Source organism: Hyperolius riggenbachi, chromosome 4 (assembly GCF_040937935.1).
Source record: "Hyperolius riggenbachi isolate aHypRig1 chromosome 4, aHypRig1.pri, whole genome shotgun sequence".
Lineage (NCBI taxonomy): Eukaryota > Metazoa > Chordata > Amphibia > Anura > Hyperoliidae > Hyperolius > Hyperolius riggenbachi.
In genome coordinates, this window is record NC_090649.1 from 455,210,131 (window position 1) to 455,229,816 (window position 19,686).

Consider the following 19,686-nt stretch of genomic DNA (forward strand, 5'->3'; position numbering starts at 1 on the left):
GGCAGCATTCAGTTCGATGGCCAACAAAGCTGCGCTCACCTGTCCACGTTGCGATTCTGGTCTCTTCTCTCCCCACTGGCTGCTTCTTCCGCTCTTCACTTCCATGTCTCCCAGGCGCCTGTATGAGGTCAAAAAACTTAGTGGCCTCTAAAGGTGGCCCTACACTGGTCGATTTGCCATCAGATCGACCAACAGATAGATCCCTCTCTGATCTGATCAGAGAGGGATTGTATGACTGCCTTTACTGCAAACAGATTGTGAATCGATTTCAGCATGAAACCGATTAACCATCTGTGGACCTGCTGCTGATGCCGCCCCCCTCGCCAGCTATACATTACCTGCTCCGGCTGGCGCGAGTCCCCTGCTCTCTGCAGTCTCTTCTCCGGTCTGGGCTCCTCCAGCTTCACATTACTTCCTGTTGGGGGACATTTAAACATTCTACTGGGCGCTCTACTGTTTAAACTTCCTGCCGGGACAGGAAGAAGTGAAGCCTGCTGGACTCGGAGCCCAGCGCGGAGACAGAGCAGCGGTGACCAGGGGACTCGTGCCGGCGGAACAGGTAATGTATTGCGTTGGTCATCGGGCATTTGAACGCCGCTTATCGATGCACTCCCGAACCGCCAGCGATCGAGCGAAATCTTCCACATGGACAGGAACGACTGGAACGATCTATTTCGGTCGGAAATTGATAGTTCGGTCAGCGTTTGTGCGGCGATTTCACAGTGATCGAATCTGCTGTATATCGGCGGGAAAATCGGTAAGTGTATGGGCCCCTTGAGTGTCACGGAAGGTAGGTGCCACAGTGCCCCTAGTGTTTTACCTCTGCATTGTGCCACACGTGCTCTGGGACTCGGGAGTGAAGAAGCAGCCAGCGGGGGGAGAAGAGACTGTGACTGCACGGCAGAGAGGTGAGCTTTGCCTACGCCACGGGTGTCAAACTCAAATACAAAGTGGGGCGAAATTGTACACTGGAACCTAGTTGCGGGCCAACCTCCATGTCTACTGGCCACATTCCTCCCTTATAAAGTTCCCAGGTGTCTAATGGACCCCCTTCAGCCCCTATAAAGTTCCCTGTTGTCTAGTGGTCCTCCCTCCACTATACAGTTCCTTGGTGTCTAGAAGCCCCCACCCTCCCCTATACAGTTCCCTAGTGTTTAGTTCAGGGATGCCCAATGGGTAGATCACATGGGACTTTATAGTAGATCTCAACCGCACTATGTTTTCGATTCTGTATGTACAATTCTGCTCCTAAAATTGTACATAGGTAGATAATTTTGACTTGCTAATTTAAGTAGCTCACAAGTCAAAGTGTGGGCACCTCTGGTTTAGTTATTTCCCCCATATGGCTTCCCTGGTGTTCTAGCGCATCACCTCCAATATAGCTTACCTGGTGGTCTAGAGTGGGCCAATCATAATGTAAAGTGGGGAAACAACTTGAGGGCCAAATTTAATGGCTTGGAGGGCTAGATTTGGCCCGCGGGCCGGAGTTTGACGTGTATGGCCAAACACAGCGACAGCATGGCAAAAGGTAGGAAGGAGAGGGGGGTTGGGAGATTTAATGCTGAAATTGTAAATCTGGGTACAGTGTGTGGAGAGATTCAAGCAGATAGATCCCTCTGTGATCAGATAATGATCAGAGAGGGTTTTATCTGCTTGCCATATTGACCAGTGTATTGACAGCTTCAGTTACTACCTTTTAAAGGGAACCTGTACTGAGTAAAATTATTTAAAAATAAACACATGAGGTAACTTCAAATGAACATTACATAGTTACCTTGCCATCACTTCCTCTCAGAAGCTCACCGTTTTCTTCTGACAATAATCCCTTCCAGTTCTGACAACATTTTGTCAGAACTGAAATATATCAGTTACTGTCAGTTACAGCTGAGAGGACAACTGATGTGCCAAGTAATGTCTGTTTCCTTATTGCTCAAGTGGACGATGTTACAGTTTAACAGTGTGCTGACCAGGAAGCTGTTATGGGGTAATGGCCATTTTCAAAATGGAGGACGGATAATTCCCTTGATCACAGTGGACAAATGGGACGTAGGAGAGGAGAAAAAGATTGGGGAGTAGCCTACACAGGAGGTAAGTATGACGTGTGTATGTGTAATTTGACTTTTAATTTTCAGTTCAGGTTTTCTTTAAACTCGCGTCCATAAATAACTGTTAACATCTCAACCTCGTTCTATAACTAATGCTGGATACACACCATGAGTTTCCGCGTCGAATGCGTCAATCGATACGCGTCGATTCGATTATTTCCGAGCATTTCCGAACGAATTTGGATAATTTTTAGGTCGATTGCCATGTAAAGTATGGCAAATCGACCTAACGATCCATCGAAGCTTGAATCGGACATGTCGGAAATAATCGAATCGACGTGTATCGACTGACACATCAAACGCGGAAACGCATGGTGTGTATCCAGCATAAGAAAGGTCCTCTTACCCAGGGGCATAAATTAAATAGGTTGGGGCCCCTCAGCACAGTTTGACAGGCTGCAGCCCCTCCCTGAACCCCAAACCACCCACTGCCTCCACTAGGGATGCTTACTGAGATGTAAACAATTTCGAGTTGATGCAGTATTGTGAAAATTTTATATGCAAATTTATGCAGCTTGAAAATGAACGAATCAAATTTTACCTCCGCAGGATTCTATTTTCAAGCTGTCTAAGTTTGCATACAAAATCTGCATAATTCTGCATCAACCCCAAATTATTTGCATCTAATTGACCATTCCTAGCCAACACCACTACTCAAAACAAATTCATAGGCTTGGAACCCACTAGCAGGAGGTTATTAAGTGCTTGTGATTTGAAAAGCTTTGCTAGTGTAATGCTATGGGTGTAATCCCACTTGAGCGATGTGATTTTATAAAGATCCCCCATAGCATTGCATTAGCAAGAGCTTTTTGGTTTGGGTGCACAAGGAGGAGTGGTCTGAAAGTAGCCTACTGAGATAAACATGCATTTATCTATAGTAATAATTATATTTACAACGTTCCTCTTTTTTAATGTTATTGTTGCAGGAGTTAATAACCCAGTGCAATAAATCTGTCTCTTTCCATCGCATTGGATTTCAGCTCTTTTCATTGCTGAGAGGGCAGAGTAGAGATGGCCAATAAGATGTCGATAACCCTGGCTTGGAAGCAAATATAATGAAAACTGTAGGCAACTGAGCCAAACTAATTCACTTCCTGTTGATTCTCATTGGCATAATTCCAAGCTGAGTACAATCTGCATCAAATTTGAATGCAAGGTGTAATTATTTGCATCCTCATTTTAGAGTTCAGTAAGCCATTGCACATTTCTGGGAACTGGCCAACTCTACAACAAGCAGGAGTAGAGATCAGGGGCATATCAGGTGTCGCGAGGGGGTTAGGGGGCACTGCTCCTGTACTTATAGGGAACCTAAACTGAGAAGAATATGGATTCATCCTTTTAAAATAATACCAGTTGCCTGACTCTCCTGCTGATCCTGTGTCTCTAATACTTTTAGCCACAGCCCCTGAACAAGCATACAGATGAGGTGCTCTGACTGAAGTCAGACTGGATTAGCTTCATGCTTGTTTTAGGTGTGTGATTCAGCCACTACTGCAGCCAAAGAGATCAACAGGGCTGCCAGGCAACTGGTATTGTTTAAAAGGAAACACCCATATCCCTCTCAGTTTAGGTTCCCATTAAAGTAAACCCAAGATGAGAAGTATATGGAGGCTGTCACATCTATTTCCTTTTTAACAAAACTAGTTGCCAGGGAGCCCTGCTGGTCTATTTGGCTGCAGTAGTGTCTGAATCACACACCAGAAACAAGCATGCAGCTAATCTGTCAGATCTGACAATAATGTCAGAAATAGCTGATCTGCTGCATGCTTGTTCAGGGGCTATGGCGGAAAGTATTAGAGGCAGAGGATCAGCAGGACAGCCAGGCAACTGGTATTGCTTGGAAGTTAATATGGCAGCCTTCATATTCCTCTCACCTCAGGTTCACTTTAAAGGACAACTGTAGCGAGAAGAATATGGAGGCTGTCATATTGATTTCCTTTGAAACATTACCAGTTGCCTGGCTATCTTGCTAATCCTCTGCCTATAATACTCCTAGCCATAGACCCTGAACAAGCATGCAGTAGATCCGGTGTTTCTGACATTGTCAGATCTGACAAGATTAGCTGCATGCTTGTTTCTGATGTAATTCAGATCCTACTGCAGCCAAATTGATCTGCATGACAGCCAGGCAACTGGTATTGCTTAAATGGAAATACATATGGCATCCTCCATATACCTCTCACTACAGTTCTCCTCTAAGAGGGATATGGAGGCTTCTATGTTTGTTTCTTTTTAAACAATGCACATTGCCTGGCTCATATGCAGATCCTCTGCCTCAAATATTTGCACAAACCTTGCACAAGCATGCATATCAGATGTTTCTGACTCAAGTGTGACAGAATTAGCCACATCCTTGTTTCAGGTGTGTGAGTCACACAGTACTGCAGCCAAAGAGATCACCAGGACAGCCAAGCAACTGGTATTGTTTAACTACTTGCCGACCGCTCCACGCCAAATGGCAGCCCCAGGACCGCTCCACGCCGATTGGCGTGAACGGCTCTCTATGGGGCTAGCAGGAGATCGCAGCGCTGTACTGGGGACAGCCGTGTGACACGGCTGTCCCCTCTGTTACTGCGGAAGTGATCCTGCCTATGACAGCCGATCATGCTGATTGGCTGGCGGGGGGGAAATAAAAAAATATATATATTATAAAAATAATAAAATAAATATTTATTTTAAAAAAATAAACACTGGGGGAACAATCAGACCCCACCATCAGAGAGCTCTGTTGGTGGGGAGAAAGGGGGGATCACTTGTGTGCTGTGTTGTGCGGCCCTGCAGCTTGGCCTTAAAGCTGCAGTGGCCAATTTCAACAAAAAATGGCATGGTCTTTAGGGGGGTTTAACACTCTGGTCCTCAAGTGGTTAAATGGAAATAAATATGGCAGCCTACATATACTACTCGCTTCAGGTTCCCTTTGAGATGCAGAGCGGCAGGGCAATACATTACCTGCATCTGGTGGGAGGGACAAATCTTCTTCAGCGTTACCAGCGCCATGCCCATCTTATAGGCCCAGCAGACGGGTTACTTCCCTGGTGGAAACTGATCTGCAAACCCACATTTTATTTTTCTATGTGTGTAATAGATAACAGGGACTTTCTGCCTTGATAAAGTCACTTCTTAAGATTCATTTATTTATCTACTCATTTTATTAAGGTCTTGAATGCGGCTGTAATTGCAGCACTGGAGTTGAGCAGTGAGGAGTCGGCTTTGATGCTTTAGTTTCAGAGGAAAGGCAGCGAGGGGGAATCTGCGAGGATTCTGGATTGAAAAGTTCAGACCTGTTTTGGTGCCCTCAGGCATCCTCTGAACTTTTTCAGCAATGCTCAGAGATTATTGTGATTCCCTCTATGCTCCGCCACGTTTAATGCTCAGCGTGGCTGCGTGTCAGAGAGGAGTCTCGCGCGGGTGGCCGCTGTGACCGGTTAAGTTTCCCCGCATGTTATCCGGCCAGGAATAAATGTTTTGTGGTTTTTCAGTGTGAAGAGATAAAGTTGACATTTTCCCTGGAATTTGCCCTCCAGCCCCTGTGTGACATCTCTGCTTCTTTCAGACGTGGATGCCACCTGCAGCGACTTTGATTTTGGAACGGCGTTGCACATCGCAGCCTCCAACCTCTGCATGGGAGCAGTGAGAGCCCTGCTGGAGAATCGTGCTAATCCTGTCTTCCGGGTGAGTGAGCACGCAGATGGAATAGTAAACGTTACCGCAGTAGATGGCGAGGAATATGCAGCGCTTATTTTTATGACCTTGTGACAACTTGTCCTTTTAGAATGTAGCTCCTTCATGATAAGTACCACAGAAGTGCATGCTGTGGTCTCCTGATTGTATGGATTCCTTCCCCCCTCCCCCCCCCCCCTTCCCTTTTTTGCAAATCATGCAGAAGAAACAAAGGTAAAACTTTCCTCTGTAATATGGAAAAGTACATAACTTTTACTAGGAATAAAAAGTTACGCCTAAAATACTTACAGCCCTGTTTCTAATGTCAATAGGACCCCAAGTGAAAAATGGTCAGTACAGAAAAGTAATTCAGTTTCCCATTCTCAGGACCCGACTGGTTTTGCCCTTCTGGCATCGTCAGGGGTATCTATGTCTTGAACTATTTTCGCGATCGAAATCGCGGCCGCGGCAATTTCGATCGCGAAAATAGCGAAAACTAAAAGGCGTAGGGCGACTATTTATGTATCATTGGAAAGAGGAGAAAGAACTTTAAAATATGCATTTTTCCATAGTTTCTGCACTGCTCGGAGTCCCTTTAAAGAGACACTGAAGCGAAAAAATATATATGATATATTGAATTGATTGTGTACTATGAATAATTACTAGAAGTTTAGCAGCAAAGAAAATATCCTCATATTTTTATTTTCAGGTATATAGTGTTTTTTCTAACATTGCATGATTCTCTAATATGTGCAGATTACACAACATTCAGCATTCAAAATGATTCTTTCAGAGCAGTCTGTGAACTGACCTCTCCTCTAGCAGAGAAAAAGTAATTAGTTCACTTACAGTTGAGATAATAAAAGTCAGATAACAGCCCTCTCCATGACTTTGAAAGTAGTAGAGCTTAATGGCTTTTTTGCATAGAGATAACAACTAGAGTTTCTTAAAGCTGGCCATACACTGGCCCGATTTACCGCCGTTTCAACAGCAGATTCGATCACTGGGATCGAATCTGCTGCCAATCGTTCGCGCTACACGCCGAATTTCGATTCATTTCGTCCGATCCCGTCGATCGCGCCGTGCGGAAAATTACCGTCGATCGCCCGCGGGTAAAGAGCGCATCGCTAGCGGCGTTCGAGTGCCCGACGACCGACGCAATAGAGAGGCAATACATTACCTGCTCCGCCGGCGCGACTGCCCCCGCTTGTCTCCGCTCTTCTCCGCTCTGGTCTCCGGCATGCCTTCACTTATTCCTGCCCGGCAGGAAGTTTAAACAGTAGAGGGCGCTCTACTGTTTAAACTTCCTGCCGGGCAGGAAGAAGTGAAGCATGCCGGGGCCGGAGACCAGAGCGGAGAAGAGCGGAGAGAGACCCGGGAGTCGCGCCGGCGGAGCAGGTAATGTATGGGGGGGGGGGGGGGGGAGCGGCGGCGGCAGCGGCAGCAGCACCACCAACACAACAGATTGTGATCGGTTTCAGGCTGAAATCGGTTCACAATCTGTTTGCAGTAAGGTAGCCATACGATCCCTCTCTGATCAGATTCGATCAGAGAGGGATCTATCTCTTGGTCGAATCTGATGGCAAATCGACCAGTGTATGGCCACCTTAACTCTTCCTGTACTGGAAACAATTAGACTGATATATGTGATCTTAATGTTTTATTTCTTAGCTGTACTACACATACAAATCATAATATCATCATTTTTTTTTCGCTTCAGTGTCTCTTTAAGTTGAATGAGTTAAACCTTTGGAAACCTTTTAATAAATAAATTGATAGTAGGGTTCATAAACATTAGTGGTTTGTAGAGATGGTCCCAGAGATGCTAACATTTCTAGATTGCATGCGGAGTTAGTGCAAGTCGTATGAGACTTGGGCTATTCCTATGCACTTCAAATTAATTTCGCCCACAGAGGTCGGAGTATGATTGGTGACCGTATGGGACTGACTCCTGTGCAGAGGTGTCACTAGCTTAGAGGCTAGCGAGTCTCCAGCTTCCCTGTATAGGGAACTCGGTCAATACAGAGCAGGAGATTTGGGCGCAGCCGGCGCCACCATAGACTGTCATAGGAATTACGGCTATAGCTTCGCACAGTGAGTAGCTTCGGCGCTGTCAGAAGACGGAGCTGTAGTCACTTTTAAAACACTGTAATTAGGCCATCAGCAATTGCTAGAAGCCGAATTACATCCTTACCCACCATCTACGTGGACCTGGAGGGGGTATAGTAATAAACGCCGCCAGGTCTTGTGCAGCAGCATATTAAAGCCATATATCGGCTGTATCCTGTGCCCAATTCTCCTGGTGGCGATTTCATACGTACGCCTAGTATAGGGTGAGGGGCAACAATGCAGTCAGTTGAATGTCAGTAAAGATACGCATGCCAGATTAAGGCAACATCAGAGGGGCTCCAGAACGGGTGCATGATTATTGCCTTTGGTGGTCTCTGAAGGTTCTTTGTACCGCAGCCGGAAAGTAACACTGCGCATTATAGCTGCGGTACGGCCGAAGGAAGAAAAAAATTACCATGCGACTTCTGGGAGTCACAGCGTAATGCAGTGCAGCTTGTGTGTTACTTCTGCAGCGCCCGGAGAACTTGCGCCACAACGCAAACAGTGTAGCTCATCGACTTTAAAGGCCACTGCAATGAGCTGCAGTGGGGGAGAGTCCCGGGACGTGGTAAGTGTAAAAGGGGCCTAAAGGGTACCTGAAGTGAGAGGGCTATTGAGGCTGACCTATTTATTTCAGTTTAAACAATACCAGTTGCCCTGGGAGTCGTGCTGATCCTCTGCCTGTAAGGCCTGATTCACACAGGCATTAAAAGCAGTCAGTTTAGCAAAACTAATCAGATCCTAACAGATGTGAATGGATCATTAATCAGTAGGATCTGCTCACCTGTTCCACCGAACAAAGTGCAAGTTTGCAGCTGCTGCGATTAATCCAGATCGATGGATACACTGCATTGATCGAATGCAAATGGGAGGGTCACGGATGAAAAACTGAAGGCCAATAAAAACTGATCCGTTCTTTACACAGATCAGTTTTTGATAAGAGCCCGAGGTGGGCTCATAAAAAAAAAAATGCTACCTGATCCAGGGGGCTGAACATATCAGGTAGCAGCTACAACTGGTGCACCCCGACACTCCTGTGGGCTGCATTGGCCCACTTTCACTTTGGTTACCTCTGGGTCACGACGCTGGAAAGAGAGATTGATTTTCTCCCAGCGTGCAGGGAGGTGGGGGAAGCAGCTGGGGGCGTGGCCAGGGAGAGAGGGCTGCCCAATGGCTGCTCTGGAAACCCTGCAGGAATGCCCCTGGCGGGCGTTTTGCACAGGGAATCCCTCTCCTCTGTTTACCCTCTGAGATGACGATAAATATGGTCACTATTTGTTTTGTGGGGGGGGGGGGGGGGAGGCAGTGATCGGCAGTGTGGGGACACAGAGGCATGTCATGAGGCAGAGAACATGCCTCTGTGTCCCGTTTGCTCCCCCAAGAAACCGACCTCAGTTTCTCTTTAAAGGAACCCTATCAAACCAAGTGTTCTAAAATTTGCAGAGGTATGAATCTCTGCAGTCTGACATGCTAAGAACAGTGTATTGAAGCAGAGTTATATGAAAACAAAAGCCTATCAGGTATCACACACAATTACAAATGTTTATGTTGCACATAAGATACATTTCCTCTGCTCTCTGTGAGAGAAAGCTTTGCCAGTCTCTGACTGAGCTCTCTGCACACACAGGCCCATATGCAATTCACATTTTCACCTGAGTTTTCTCCTAGGAGATAATTTTTCAACTTCAATTTAAAATAACTTTCCAGCACTTTTCAACTAAAAAAGTACCAAAAAGTTGGAGTAAAAGGACTATCAGAATTATTTTGTGTATGTTCTTGCTTTCTGGTAGCTTAAAAGGCATTTTATTGATAAGTTTGAAAATAACACCTAGGAGAAAACTCAGGAGAAAAAGTTAATTGCATATGGGCCACAGGATTAACAGATGCACTGCGAGGAAATACCCCCCCCCCCCCCAAATGGTTCACTCTGGGGTCAGAAATACAGCAGAATGTAAAAGGAATTAGATAACCATAAACAAAGAGATAAGGATTCATCAAATGTATACACCAGTACTTAGCAGCACTTCCCCAACATTTCCTATCTCAATTGAAAAAAACAAGTTAATTGATAGTGTTCCTTTAAGTTTGACTGGATTAGCTGTGTGGTTGTTTCAGGTGTGCAGGACTGCCAGGCAACAGGTATTGTTAAAAGGAAATAAATATGACAGCCTCCATATCCCTGTCACTACAGGTTTCCTTTAACTTTCATAAGTGCCATCGTAAACAGGGCCCTGAATCAGTAGATTTACAGAAGCTGGCCATACACTAGAAAATATTTAAGCAAACCGATTATAAGTTAATACTTCAGATACAAATGGTCAGCGAGATGCTAATAATTCTGAGTTGTTGCAAATATTTCATGCACACTATGCAATTTTGAATTTGGGCAGCCGGAAATCAGCAGAAAGTACATTTGAATGCAATTCCAAGCGGCATGCACTTTGCATGCTCATGTGAGCTTGTATTATTAGGATCTTCTTGTTCATCTCTAGTTACTACAGCTGCCACTAGAGGGCAGCATTAGTCAGCATGTGACATGTTCTCAGAGAAGATGCAGCTAGACCGCCTCCACTCTTCAAGAATGAAGACGAGAGCCACCAGGATTTCACACAACCCCTCCCACACAGGCAGTTACTACTTCAAGCTCCTCCCATTGGGCCGCTGCTACAGAACAGGGATGCTCTCTGACCTCATTCACGAGTGATTACTCGTGATTCAAATGAGGTTTAATTACAGCAGGTGTGCGTGGGGGTGAAAGGGTTATTTACCCATAAATCTGCGACCTCCCTGCACTCGAAAGCGGTCCATGCGTCCTATTACCGTAGTTGTGTCCAAAGCCTCGCTGCCATTACTTCCTCCTTCAAGCCCCTTTCAAGCACCCCTGTGCAGTACTGCTCCTTATATGGTAGTTGTTTTTGAGTTCTCCCCTTCTGTGTAAATCTCCCACGTGCAGGGGCATTTCTAGCCCTTTTGTCACACCAGGTAAGCAGTCCTGTGTCCGTCCACACACACACACACACACACACACACACACACACACACACACACACACACACACACACACACACACACACACACACACACACACACACACACACACACACACACACACACACACACACACACACCCCTAAAAATCATGTGCCATATAGGGTGGATGCATAATACAGGGAGTCCCTGAGATGCAAACAACTCGCTGTTCATGTCGCATTTTGTTGCTCACCCCCTTCCTGCACTACCCGACAGGAGGCACAAGGGGACAAAAGCAGGCACAAACACCTGTCGGGGCTTAGTTTGGGAGGTGAAGCTTAGTTTGGGGGCAGGGCCTAATCTGGGGCGTGGCATCCCCCAGGACTAATGGCACTCCAAGTAGTGGCCTGGAATGCCTATGCCTAAAACGTCCCTGCCCATATGTGTCATATGCGTTACTGCCATTGCCATGTGAACCACAAATCATTCCGGGTATGACAATTGTCGTACTTGGCTAATAAAGCAGATTCTGCTATGGACATGGCTATATCTCTATGAACAGATCTGCAAATAGAAAATATTCTTTGATCTGATTCCAAAGTTATCAGAGATGGAAAGGGGGAAAAAAGGCACAGGAGCCCTTGCGGATCATCGTTTTTCGTCCCCGCAGGGGGGCATGAAGATGCGGTTAATCGACCCTGAAAGTTGCATGTGGCTTCCAGGGTCGCCTAGAACGACGGGGTAAATATGCATCGGAACGCCGTGTTCGCATAAATGACGGTAAACGGCCGATATAAATACTCCCGTTCACTTGAATGGGAGCATTGTATCTGACGCCCGCGGTAATCGCCGCCAAGCGTCCGTGTAAACTGGCCCTGATTCAGACACTACTGCAGCCAAAGAGATCAGCACGACAGCCGGGCAACTGGTTTTGTTTAAAGGGATATAAATATGGCAGCCTCCATACACCTCTCACTTCAGGTGTCCTTTAAAGCGGATCCAAGATGAAAACCTAACTATAATAAGTAACTTGTCTATATATGTTATCTAAAGTGTAGATAGTTTACACAGCATATCTATCTGCAAACAGCTTCAACAGTTTATGAATATTTATTCCTGTGATACAATGAGGGCAGCCATGTTCTGTTTGTCACATTGTCACAGGCTGAGAGCTGGAGATGCTATCAGCTTGCCTGTGTGTAAATTCAGTCCCCTCTCCTCCTCCCCTCTGCCTCTGAAATCAATGGCTAGTAACACCTCCCCCCTCTCCCTGCCTAGACTGAGCTCCTGTAAGCTCTTGCTACTGTCTGAAAATGCCAAGGCACTGTGAAAAGCTGTGGGCGAGGCTTGTTTAGTTTATAGGGAATTGGAGTATTAAAACAAAACAAAAGTATTTGGCTTGAGGAATGCCCTATAATCTATATGAAAGGAACACAATTATGCAATGAGTAAAAGTTTCTCGGATCCACTTTAAGTTCCCTGACTGTTTGTACAGGGAGGATGATAAATCAACCCTATATACTGATGATAAATGGTGTCGAAGGGATGATTGTAACCGTTTGATCTCTCTCATCCCACTTACTCTACGGCTAAGAGTATTAGAGGCAGAGGATCAGCAGGACAGACAGGCAATGTGCATTGTTTACAAGGAAATAAAATGTCAGCCTCCATATCCCTTTTCTACCTGGACTTGCCTTGTGTCTCAGAAGTGCCTCGCCCAGAGCTGTGCATGTGTTCTGTGTGGTTTATCAGTGGTCTGATTAGAGTCAGTGTGTACCTTCGTGCGAACGCCTCAGTCAACAGGAAGCCTGAACAGGAAATTGCCTTCTGTCTGTACGTTGTCTTCATAAACTATGTGCTCTAATTCACATATCTAGATGAAATAACAGACTAAATGGCTGAAAAGGAAAAATGTATAAGTGAAGATGGAGATATGACCTGAGCTTGTCATCCTTATACTAGTGGCTGGAGAGTCTAGCAGTGGCTGGATAGTGCACTGGTTAAGGCCCCTGACTCTGACACAGGCGACCTGGGTTTGAATCTCAGCTCTTTCCGTTCAGTAAGCCAGCACCAGACAAGGAGTCTGCTGGGCAAACCACAGCCCGCGTATGTTGCAAACGAATTCCTCTCTCCCCCCTCTGCTCCATTGCAAAGTTGCAAGTGGGCGATAAGAGTGGGTTAAAACTCACCTGTTCGCTGATTTCTGATGTCGCATCTCCATGGCAACAGTGTGCCACGTGACATGCCATCGTATTACATGCTGGCCCAACCTAATGGCGTGTCATGTGATGTGTGTCGCATGACACCCTGTGGCCATGGAGACCCGACACAGGACGCGGTGAGTAGGTGAGAGTTAACCCTCCGTTTTCTTCAGCTCGCGTCTCTGCAGGGAAGAAAGTTTGCCCAGCCCTGGGCAAGACTCCCTAACACTGCTACTGCCTACAGAGCATGCCCTAGTGGCGCTTCGAGTCTGCCGGGAAAAAAACGTGATCTAAATATTATTTGTCTTGTCATAGGAGAAAGCTAAATTAGTCATGATTGATGTTGCCCTAACACCATCATTCCAAATTCATACATTTTAGGGTGCACTTATATTACCTGCCAGCCCTCCCCTTTCATTGGTGATGCAAGATCTAAATAAAATGATAGAGAAGCCGAAGTACTTTCGTTTTGCTTTTATCACTGCTCCTTATCCACAAATAGCAATACGGCTCTTCTTAGTGAACTCTCGACATTACACTGCTATCCACCCCGCAGGATTCTCCGCCCACCCCCATTGATTTCCCCCCCCCCTCCCCATGCGAGGATGGAGGAGAATGATGCCCTGCCGCACCTTCATATCCACCCACCTAGCTCAAGATAAACTATTAAAACAGGGCTGTCAAGCTCAAGTGTACAAAGTGGGCCAAAACTGAATGCTGGGACCAAGGCGCAGACCAACCTCAATGTCTAGTGGCCTCTTTACCTTATAAAGTTCCCTAGTGTTTTATGCCCTTCCACCTCCCTCCCCTACACAGTTCCTGGTGTTTAGTTGTCCTCCCTTCCTCCCCTATACACTTCTCTGGTGTCTAGTGGCCTTCTACATCCTCCATACGGTCCTGGTGTCTAGTGCTTCTCCTCCCTCCCCAATATGGCTTCCCTGGTGAGTTAGGGCTTCACCTCCAATATAGCTTCCTGGGCTATAGAGGGCTAAACATAATGCAAAGTGGGGAAACCTCTTGCAGGCCAAATTTTGATGGCTCTGCAGGGCAGAGTTGGCCCTCCGGCCAGAGTTTGGCATGTATGTACTAGAAGGGGCAGCAGAAGTCGTAACCCCAAAATGTATCTATTTAGGTTACTTTGTAATATTTTACATGTGTGTTATCTCAGCAAGGGAGAGAACACTGAATCGTATACATATTCATTCATATACGTCTGGGAGCCCTGTCCCTCAGTGCACAGCTTCCATAACCTGCTCCTTAGCATGGTGCATCCAATTAGATGGCACCGCAGAGAACACCTTTGAATGCAGCAGGAATTGTGAAGCACACAGAATAATCTTAGCAGTCAGAGGGCAATGGGGATAGCCATTTGGGTACAGAATGGCTGCATATTGATTTAGTCCACTTTAAAACATTTAGGCAATTGTGTTGGATTCTTTTGTGATTGTTTGTTTAAAATCCACGTGGGTGGCCAGCTGCTAGCAGTGACGGTTTAGTGGCTAGGATGGAGTTGGCTGTGGGACATAGCCACAGGCTGCCGGTTGTACAGAAATATTTGGAAGACTATTTTTCCTCCTTGACAAATTGGCTTTACTTTTTCTCACGATCTGTCGTCTCGCAGGACGATAAAGGACGCACGCCAGCGGACGTTGTTCCCGATCCCGTGGATATGCCTCTGGAAATGGCCGATGCTGCAGCCGTAGCCAAGGAAGTCAAACAGGTCCTCTTGGACAGCATGCCTGAGTCATGTGACCACTCGGCCGTCACCGCCCCCAGCCTAGACGCCGTGCTCAGAAGCACTCCCCGCCGCCCGGCTGCACTGAAGCTGGGAGACAGAGTCCTCATAGCCGGACAGAAGGTAATTACCATCCATCTGTTTCTTTATTACACTCTGTCAGTGTCCTGGTCTCACTTTAACCTGCAGAATTTAAACAAACCTGTCAGGTGCCGTTAATAAATTAGCGGCGTATTAAATAAAACTATCCTTGAGGCTATATCTGTTATAATTCATATTTAAATACTGATTTCTTTTGGCTGGTAAAAGGCTTTAAAAAGTAATTAAATGCAGGGCGGGGGGTTCCATCACAACAGTTAGTGTGTCACAGCCTGAATTTAAATGCATTTTCAGTGCAACTTCCCTCAGCTCATTCTATATAAAGAAAGGTGGACAGTTCCTTCCAGGCAGAGCCCATCCATTATCCTCCATTATTCCCCAAGAGGACTCTTATCAATTGGACCTGTCTGCAGTCAACTCTCCGAAAAATTCGGAGTCTGAATACTGACAAGTCGATTCCCACCTGTTTGGGGCTCCGTGAAGCTGGCCCCTCTACAATCAGAACAATCAAAAATTACATCACGCTTGGTTAGTGCTACGTCTGTGCCCATTTGTGCTGCAAAAATGAAGGTTTGTGCTGCTTTCGTTTAGAAGATAATGGCACTTATTTTCTCCAAAACAATAACATTACCCAGCCCCCATACAATAACCTACAGACATGAAATGTATGTTTGGATAGGACTGTGTCTATGCTTATTTGTGTGAAAGTGGAATGCGAAAGTTTGGGTAACCTTGTTAATCGTCATGATTTTTCCTTATAAATCGTTGGTTGTTATGATAAAAAAAGTCAGTTAAATATATCATATAGGAGACACACAGTGATATTTGAGAAGTGAAATGAAGTTTATTGGATTTGCAGAAAGTGTGTAATGATTGTTTAAATAAAATTAGACGTCCATAAATTTGGACACCGTTGTCGTGTTATGGAGTCCAGAACCTTTAGAACTAATTATTAAAACTCAAATTGGGTTGGTAAGCTCAGTGACCCTTGACCTACATACACAGATGAATCCAATTATGAGAGAGTATTTAAGGGAGTCAATTGTAAGTTTCCCTCCTTTTTTTTAAATTTACTTTTAATTTTCTCTGAAGAGTAGCAACGTGTGGGTCTCAAAACAACTCTCAAATGACCTAAAGACAAAGATTGTTCACATGCATGGATCAGGGCAAAGATGCAAAAAGCTGTCTCAGAGATTTCAGCTGTCTGTTTCCACAGTTAGGAACGTATTGAGGAAATTGAAGACCTAAGGCTCAAAGTGGCAGACCAAGAAAAATCTTGGATAAACAAAAGCGACAAATGGTGAGAACAGTCAGTTAACCCACAGACCAGCATCAAAGACCTAGAACATCCTGTTGCTGCAGATGGAGCCACTGTGCGTCGATCAACCATTCAGTGCACTTTACACAAGGAGATGCTGTATACAAGAGTGATGCAGAGGAAGCCTTTTCTCAGCCCACCGCACGAACAGAGCCGCTTGAGGCATGCTGAAGCACATTTTGACAAGCCAGCTTCATTTTGGACTAAGTTGCTGTGGACTGATGAATCTGAAATTGAGTTATTTGGGCATACAACAGGCGTTATGCATGGAGGAAAAACGCCACATTCCAAGAAAAACACCTGTTACCTACAGTAAAATATGGTGGTGGTGCTTCCATCATGCTGTGTGGCCAGTGCAGAGACTGGGAGTCTTGTCAAAGTTGAGGGACACATGGTTTCCACTCAGTATCAGCAGATTCTGGAGATCTATGTCCAGGAATCGGTGACAAAGCTGAAGCTGCCCAAGGGTTGGATCTTTCAACAAGACAACGATCCTAAACACTGCTCAAAATCCACTAAGGCATTCATGCAGAGGAACAAGTACAACTTTCTGGAATGGCCATCTCAGTCCCCAGACCTGAATATAATTGAAAATCCCAGCTGTCCATGCTCGGAAGCCATCAAACCTGAATGAGCTAGAGATGTTTTGTAAAGCGGAATGGTCCAAAATACCTTCAACCTGGATCCAGACTCTCATTGGAACCTACGGGAAGCGTTTAGAGGCTGTAATTTGTGCAAAAGGAGGATCTACTAAATATTGGTTTCATTTCTTTTTTGTGGTGCCCACATTTATGCACCTGCCGAATTTTGTTTAACCCTCCTGGCGGTTTGCAAAAAAATCGCCAGGGGGCAGCAAATCTTTTTTTTTAAATTTTTTTTTTTTTTTTTTTCATGTAGCGAGACAAAGTCTCGCTACATGATAGCCGCTGCTCAGCGGCATCCCCCCAGCCCCTCCGATCGCCGCCGGCGATCGGAGATCCGGAGATCCCGTTGAAAGAACGGGATCTCCTGGAGGGCTTCCCCCGTCGCCATGGCGACGGGCGGGATGACGTCACCGACGTCATCAACGTCGTGACGTCAGAGGGGACTCCGATCTGCCCCATAGCGCTGCCTGGCACTGATTGGCCAGGCAGCGCACGGGGTCTGGGGGGGGGGGCGGCCGCGGCGAGAGGAATTGCGGCGGATCGGCGGGTAGCGGCGGCGATCGGGCACTGCACGCAGCTAGCAAAGTGCTAGCTGCGTGCAGCAAAAAAAAAATTATGCAAATCGGCCCAGCGGGGCCTGAGCGGTGCCTTCCGGCGGCATAGCCCGAACTCAGTTCGGGCTTACCGCCAGGAAGGTTAAACAATTATTACACATGTTCTGTAAAATCAATAAACTTATTTTCACTTCTCAAATATCAATGTGTGTGTTTCCTATATGATATATTTAACTGACATATTTTTATTCTAACAAACAACAATTTATAATGGAAAATCATGATGATTAACCAGATTGCCCAAACTTTCGCATCCCGCTGTATCTTTTATACAGTAGTCTTTGAGATATTCAAGTTTTTTTAAAGGTCAAAAGTTTACGCAGCCTTTGCAATGTTGTTGTTGTTGGGGGGGGGGGGGGGGGCTGAGTGAACTTTTGACCTTTTATAAAAACTTGAATATCTCAAAAACTATTGAAGAATAGAGTGATGATTTTGTAGCACAAATAAGCACAGACACAGCACTACCCACCCATACCAGTTTCATGCCTGTAGGTTGTTGTATGGGGGCACAAACGTAGCACTAACCAGGCATGATGGAATTTTTTGTTGATTGTAGGGGAGTCCGCTTCACTGAGCTTTTGTTGGTTTCTGCGTTGCCAAAAACATACCGAATATGTCAACAGATCCACTGATAAAAAATAGTCTGTGCTTCCACTTGCTATATATTTTTTTTTAACTATAATTTTTATTGAAAAGAATTTTTGTGATACACGAATTCACACACATAGAAGCAAAATACGTAACATAAAATAACACATTATCACAATTAAAGAGTAAACTTAATGCTCAAAGATTGGCGTCAACATAATAATAACAACATAATAAATAAAATATGGCGTAGCAGGTTACATGTCCATATGAAGACAGAGTGAAAAAACATGTGGCTTATCATCTCAGTCAGAAGTAGGTAAATCAGCTTGAGGGTGGTTGGCCTAAGGGAAATCTTAACATCCAAGGATCCCAAATTTGATCAAAGATGAGCATAGTAGACTTGAGCGTATGAGTAATCTGCTCCATACGATAAATCCACCAGATTTTATGAAGCAGCCAGGATGAAGGGGGTATGGGACCTTTCCAATATTTAGCAATGAGACATCTATTGGCCACGCAAATTAAAGATACAAGCTTGTTCTGATGTGAATTGAGACCTGGGCAATCTCTACTTAACAGCGCAGTGCCAATATTTTTAGATACCGGAAAACCGAGTCAAGGTAATCTGGTGAAAGCAGTCATCCCAAGTCTTGGAGATAGCAGGGCAACTCCACCAACAATGAATCCTATCCGCATTACTTCCACTTGCTATTTTTAACCGATCTGCTGTGTACGTTGCGTTGCATGAAACGGAAAGTCCCGACCTGCAGCATTTTGTTAGGCAAGGCATACACTGCGGGTGGCGACAGAAGCAATGCAAGCTTATGGGAAGGGCTAATGTCCGTACCTACTAGATTCTATACCACATCCATTTTTCTGTCACTTCTGCCTTATGTCACAGTTCTCTGTCATCTTTTACATTCATCTGTATTTGTCGCCTGGGTCCCGCTGCCGCACGGATTGATGTCACCAACAAGCACCACAATACGATTGGGAGACCCGACAGCAGCCTAATAAACAGCTGAGGGCTCCCTATTGGACATGAAATGGGCCAATGGGAGTTCTCATAGATCTAGTGTCCATCCATTTGTGTATTTATAAAGCTGCATCTGTACATCTGATTCTTGAAGCTGTCACATAGGCCAAGGGTACCTGACCTTCCTGTAAACAAAGGTGTGTTTTTTTTTTTGTTTTTAAGATCTGGTAAGTCTGTACCTACAGCTTGTGTACTTACAGTAGCTTTACAAAGCCTAAAATCTGCTGTATGCCTGTAACTCCAGGCTCCAAAGTTTCTTAAATAGGCACTGTAGTGACACACAGAATGCAGTAAATTATTCAGGATAACCACTTTTATGGTAATTTTTCCTGGTTTCAGCATCACCCCTGCTGTATCTATGTATTGCTATATATTCTGGGTGTTTCAAGTCCTACCCCATAGCCATATTAATCTATGCCATGCATTGATGATGATCAATCAATCCGAAACAGTCTGTATGCATGTTTGATTGAGTCTCTGTACAAATAACAAGCTGACACATCATGGCATTCCAGCGGTTGTGGAGGTGTGTTTAAGCGGAACTGAAACTTAAAAAATAAGTGTTTCACTTACCTGGGGTTTCTGCCAGCCCCGTGCAGCCGAC

The 19,686-nt window shown here is 45.4% G+C and overlaps 1 protein-coding gene across 1 annotated transcript in view; it reads left to right on the forward strand.

Annotated features, from left to right (window-relative positions):
* Positions 1 to 19,686, forward strand: part of CLIP4 (CAP-Gly domain containing linker protein family member 4) — a 146,046-nt gene that overhangs the window by 52,068 nt on the left and 74,292 nt on the right. Inside the window, 2 exon segments of the mRNA XM_068232760.1 lie at positions 5,659 to 5,777; positions 14,667 to 14,903. Of these exon segments, the coding sequence (XP_068088861.1) occupies positions 5,659 to 5,777; positions 14,667 to 14,903 (356 nt within the window).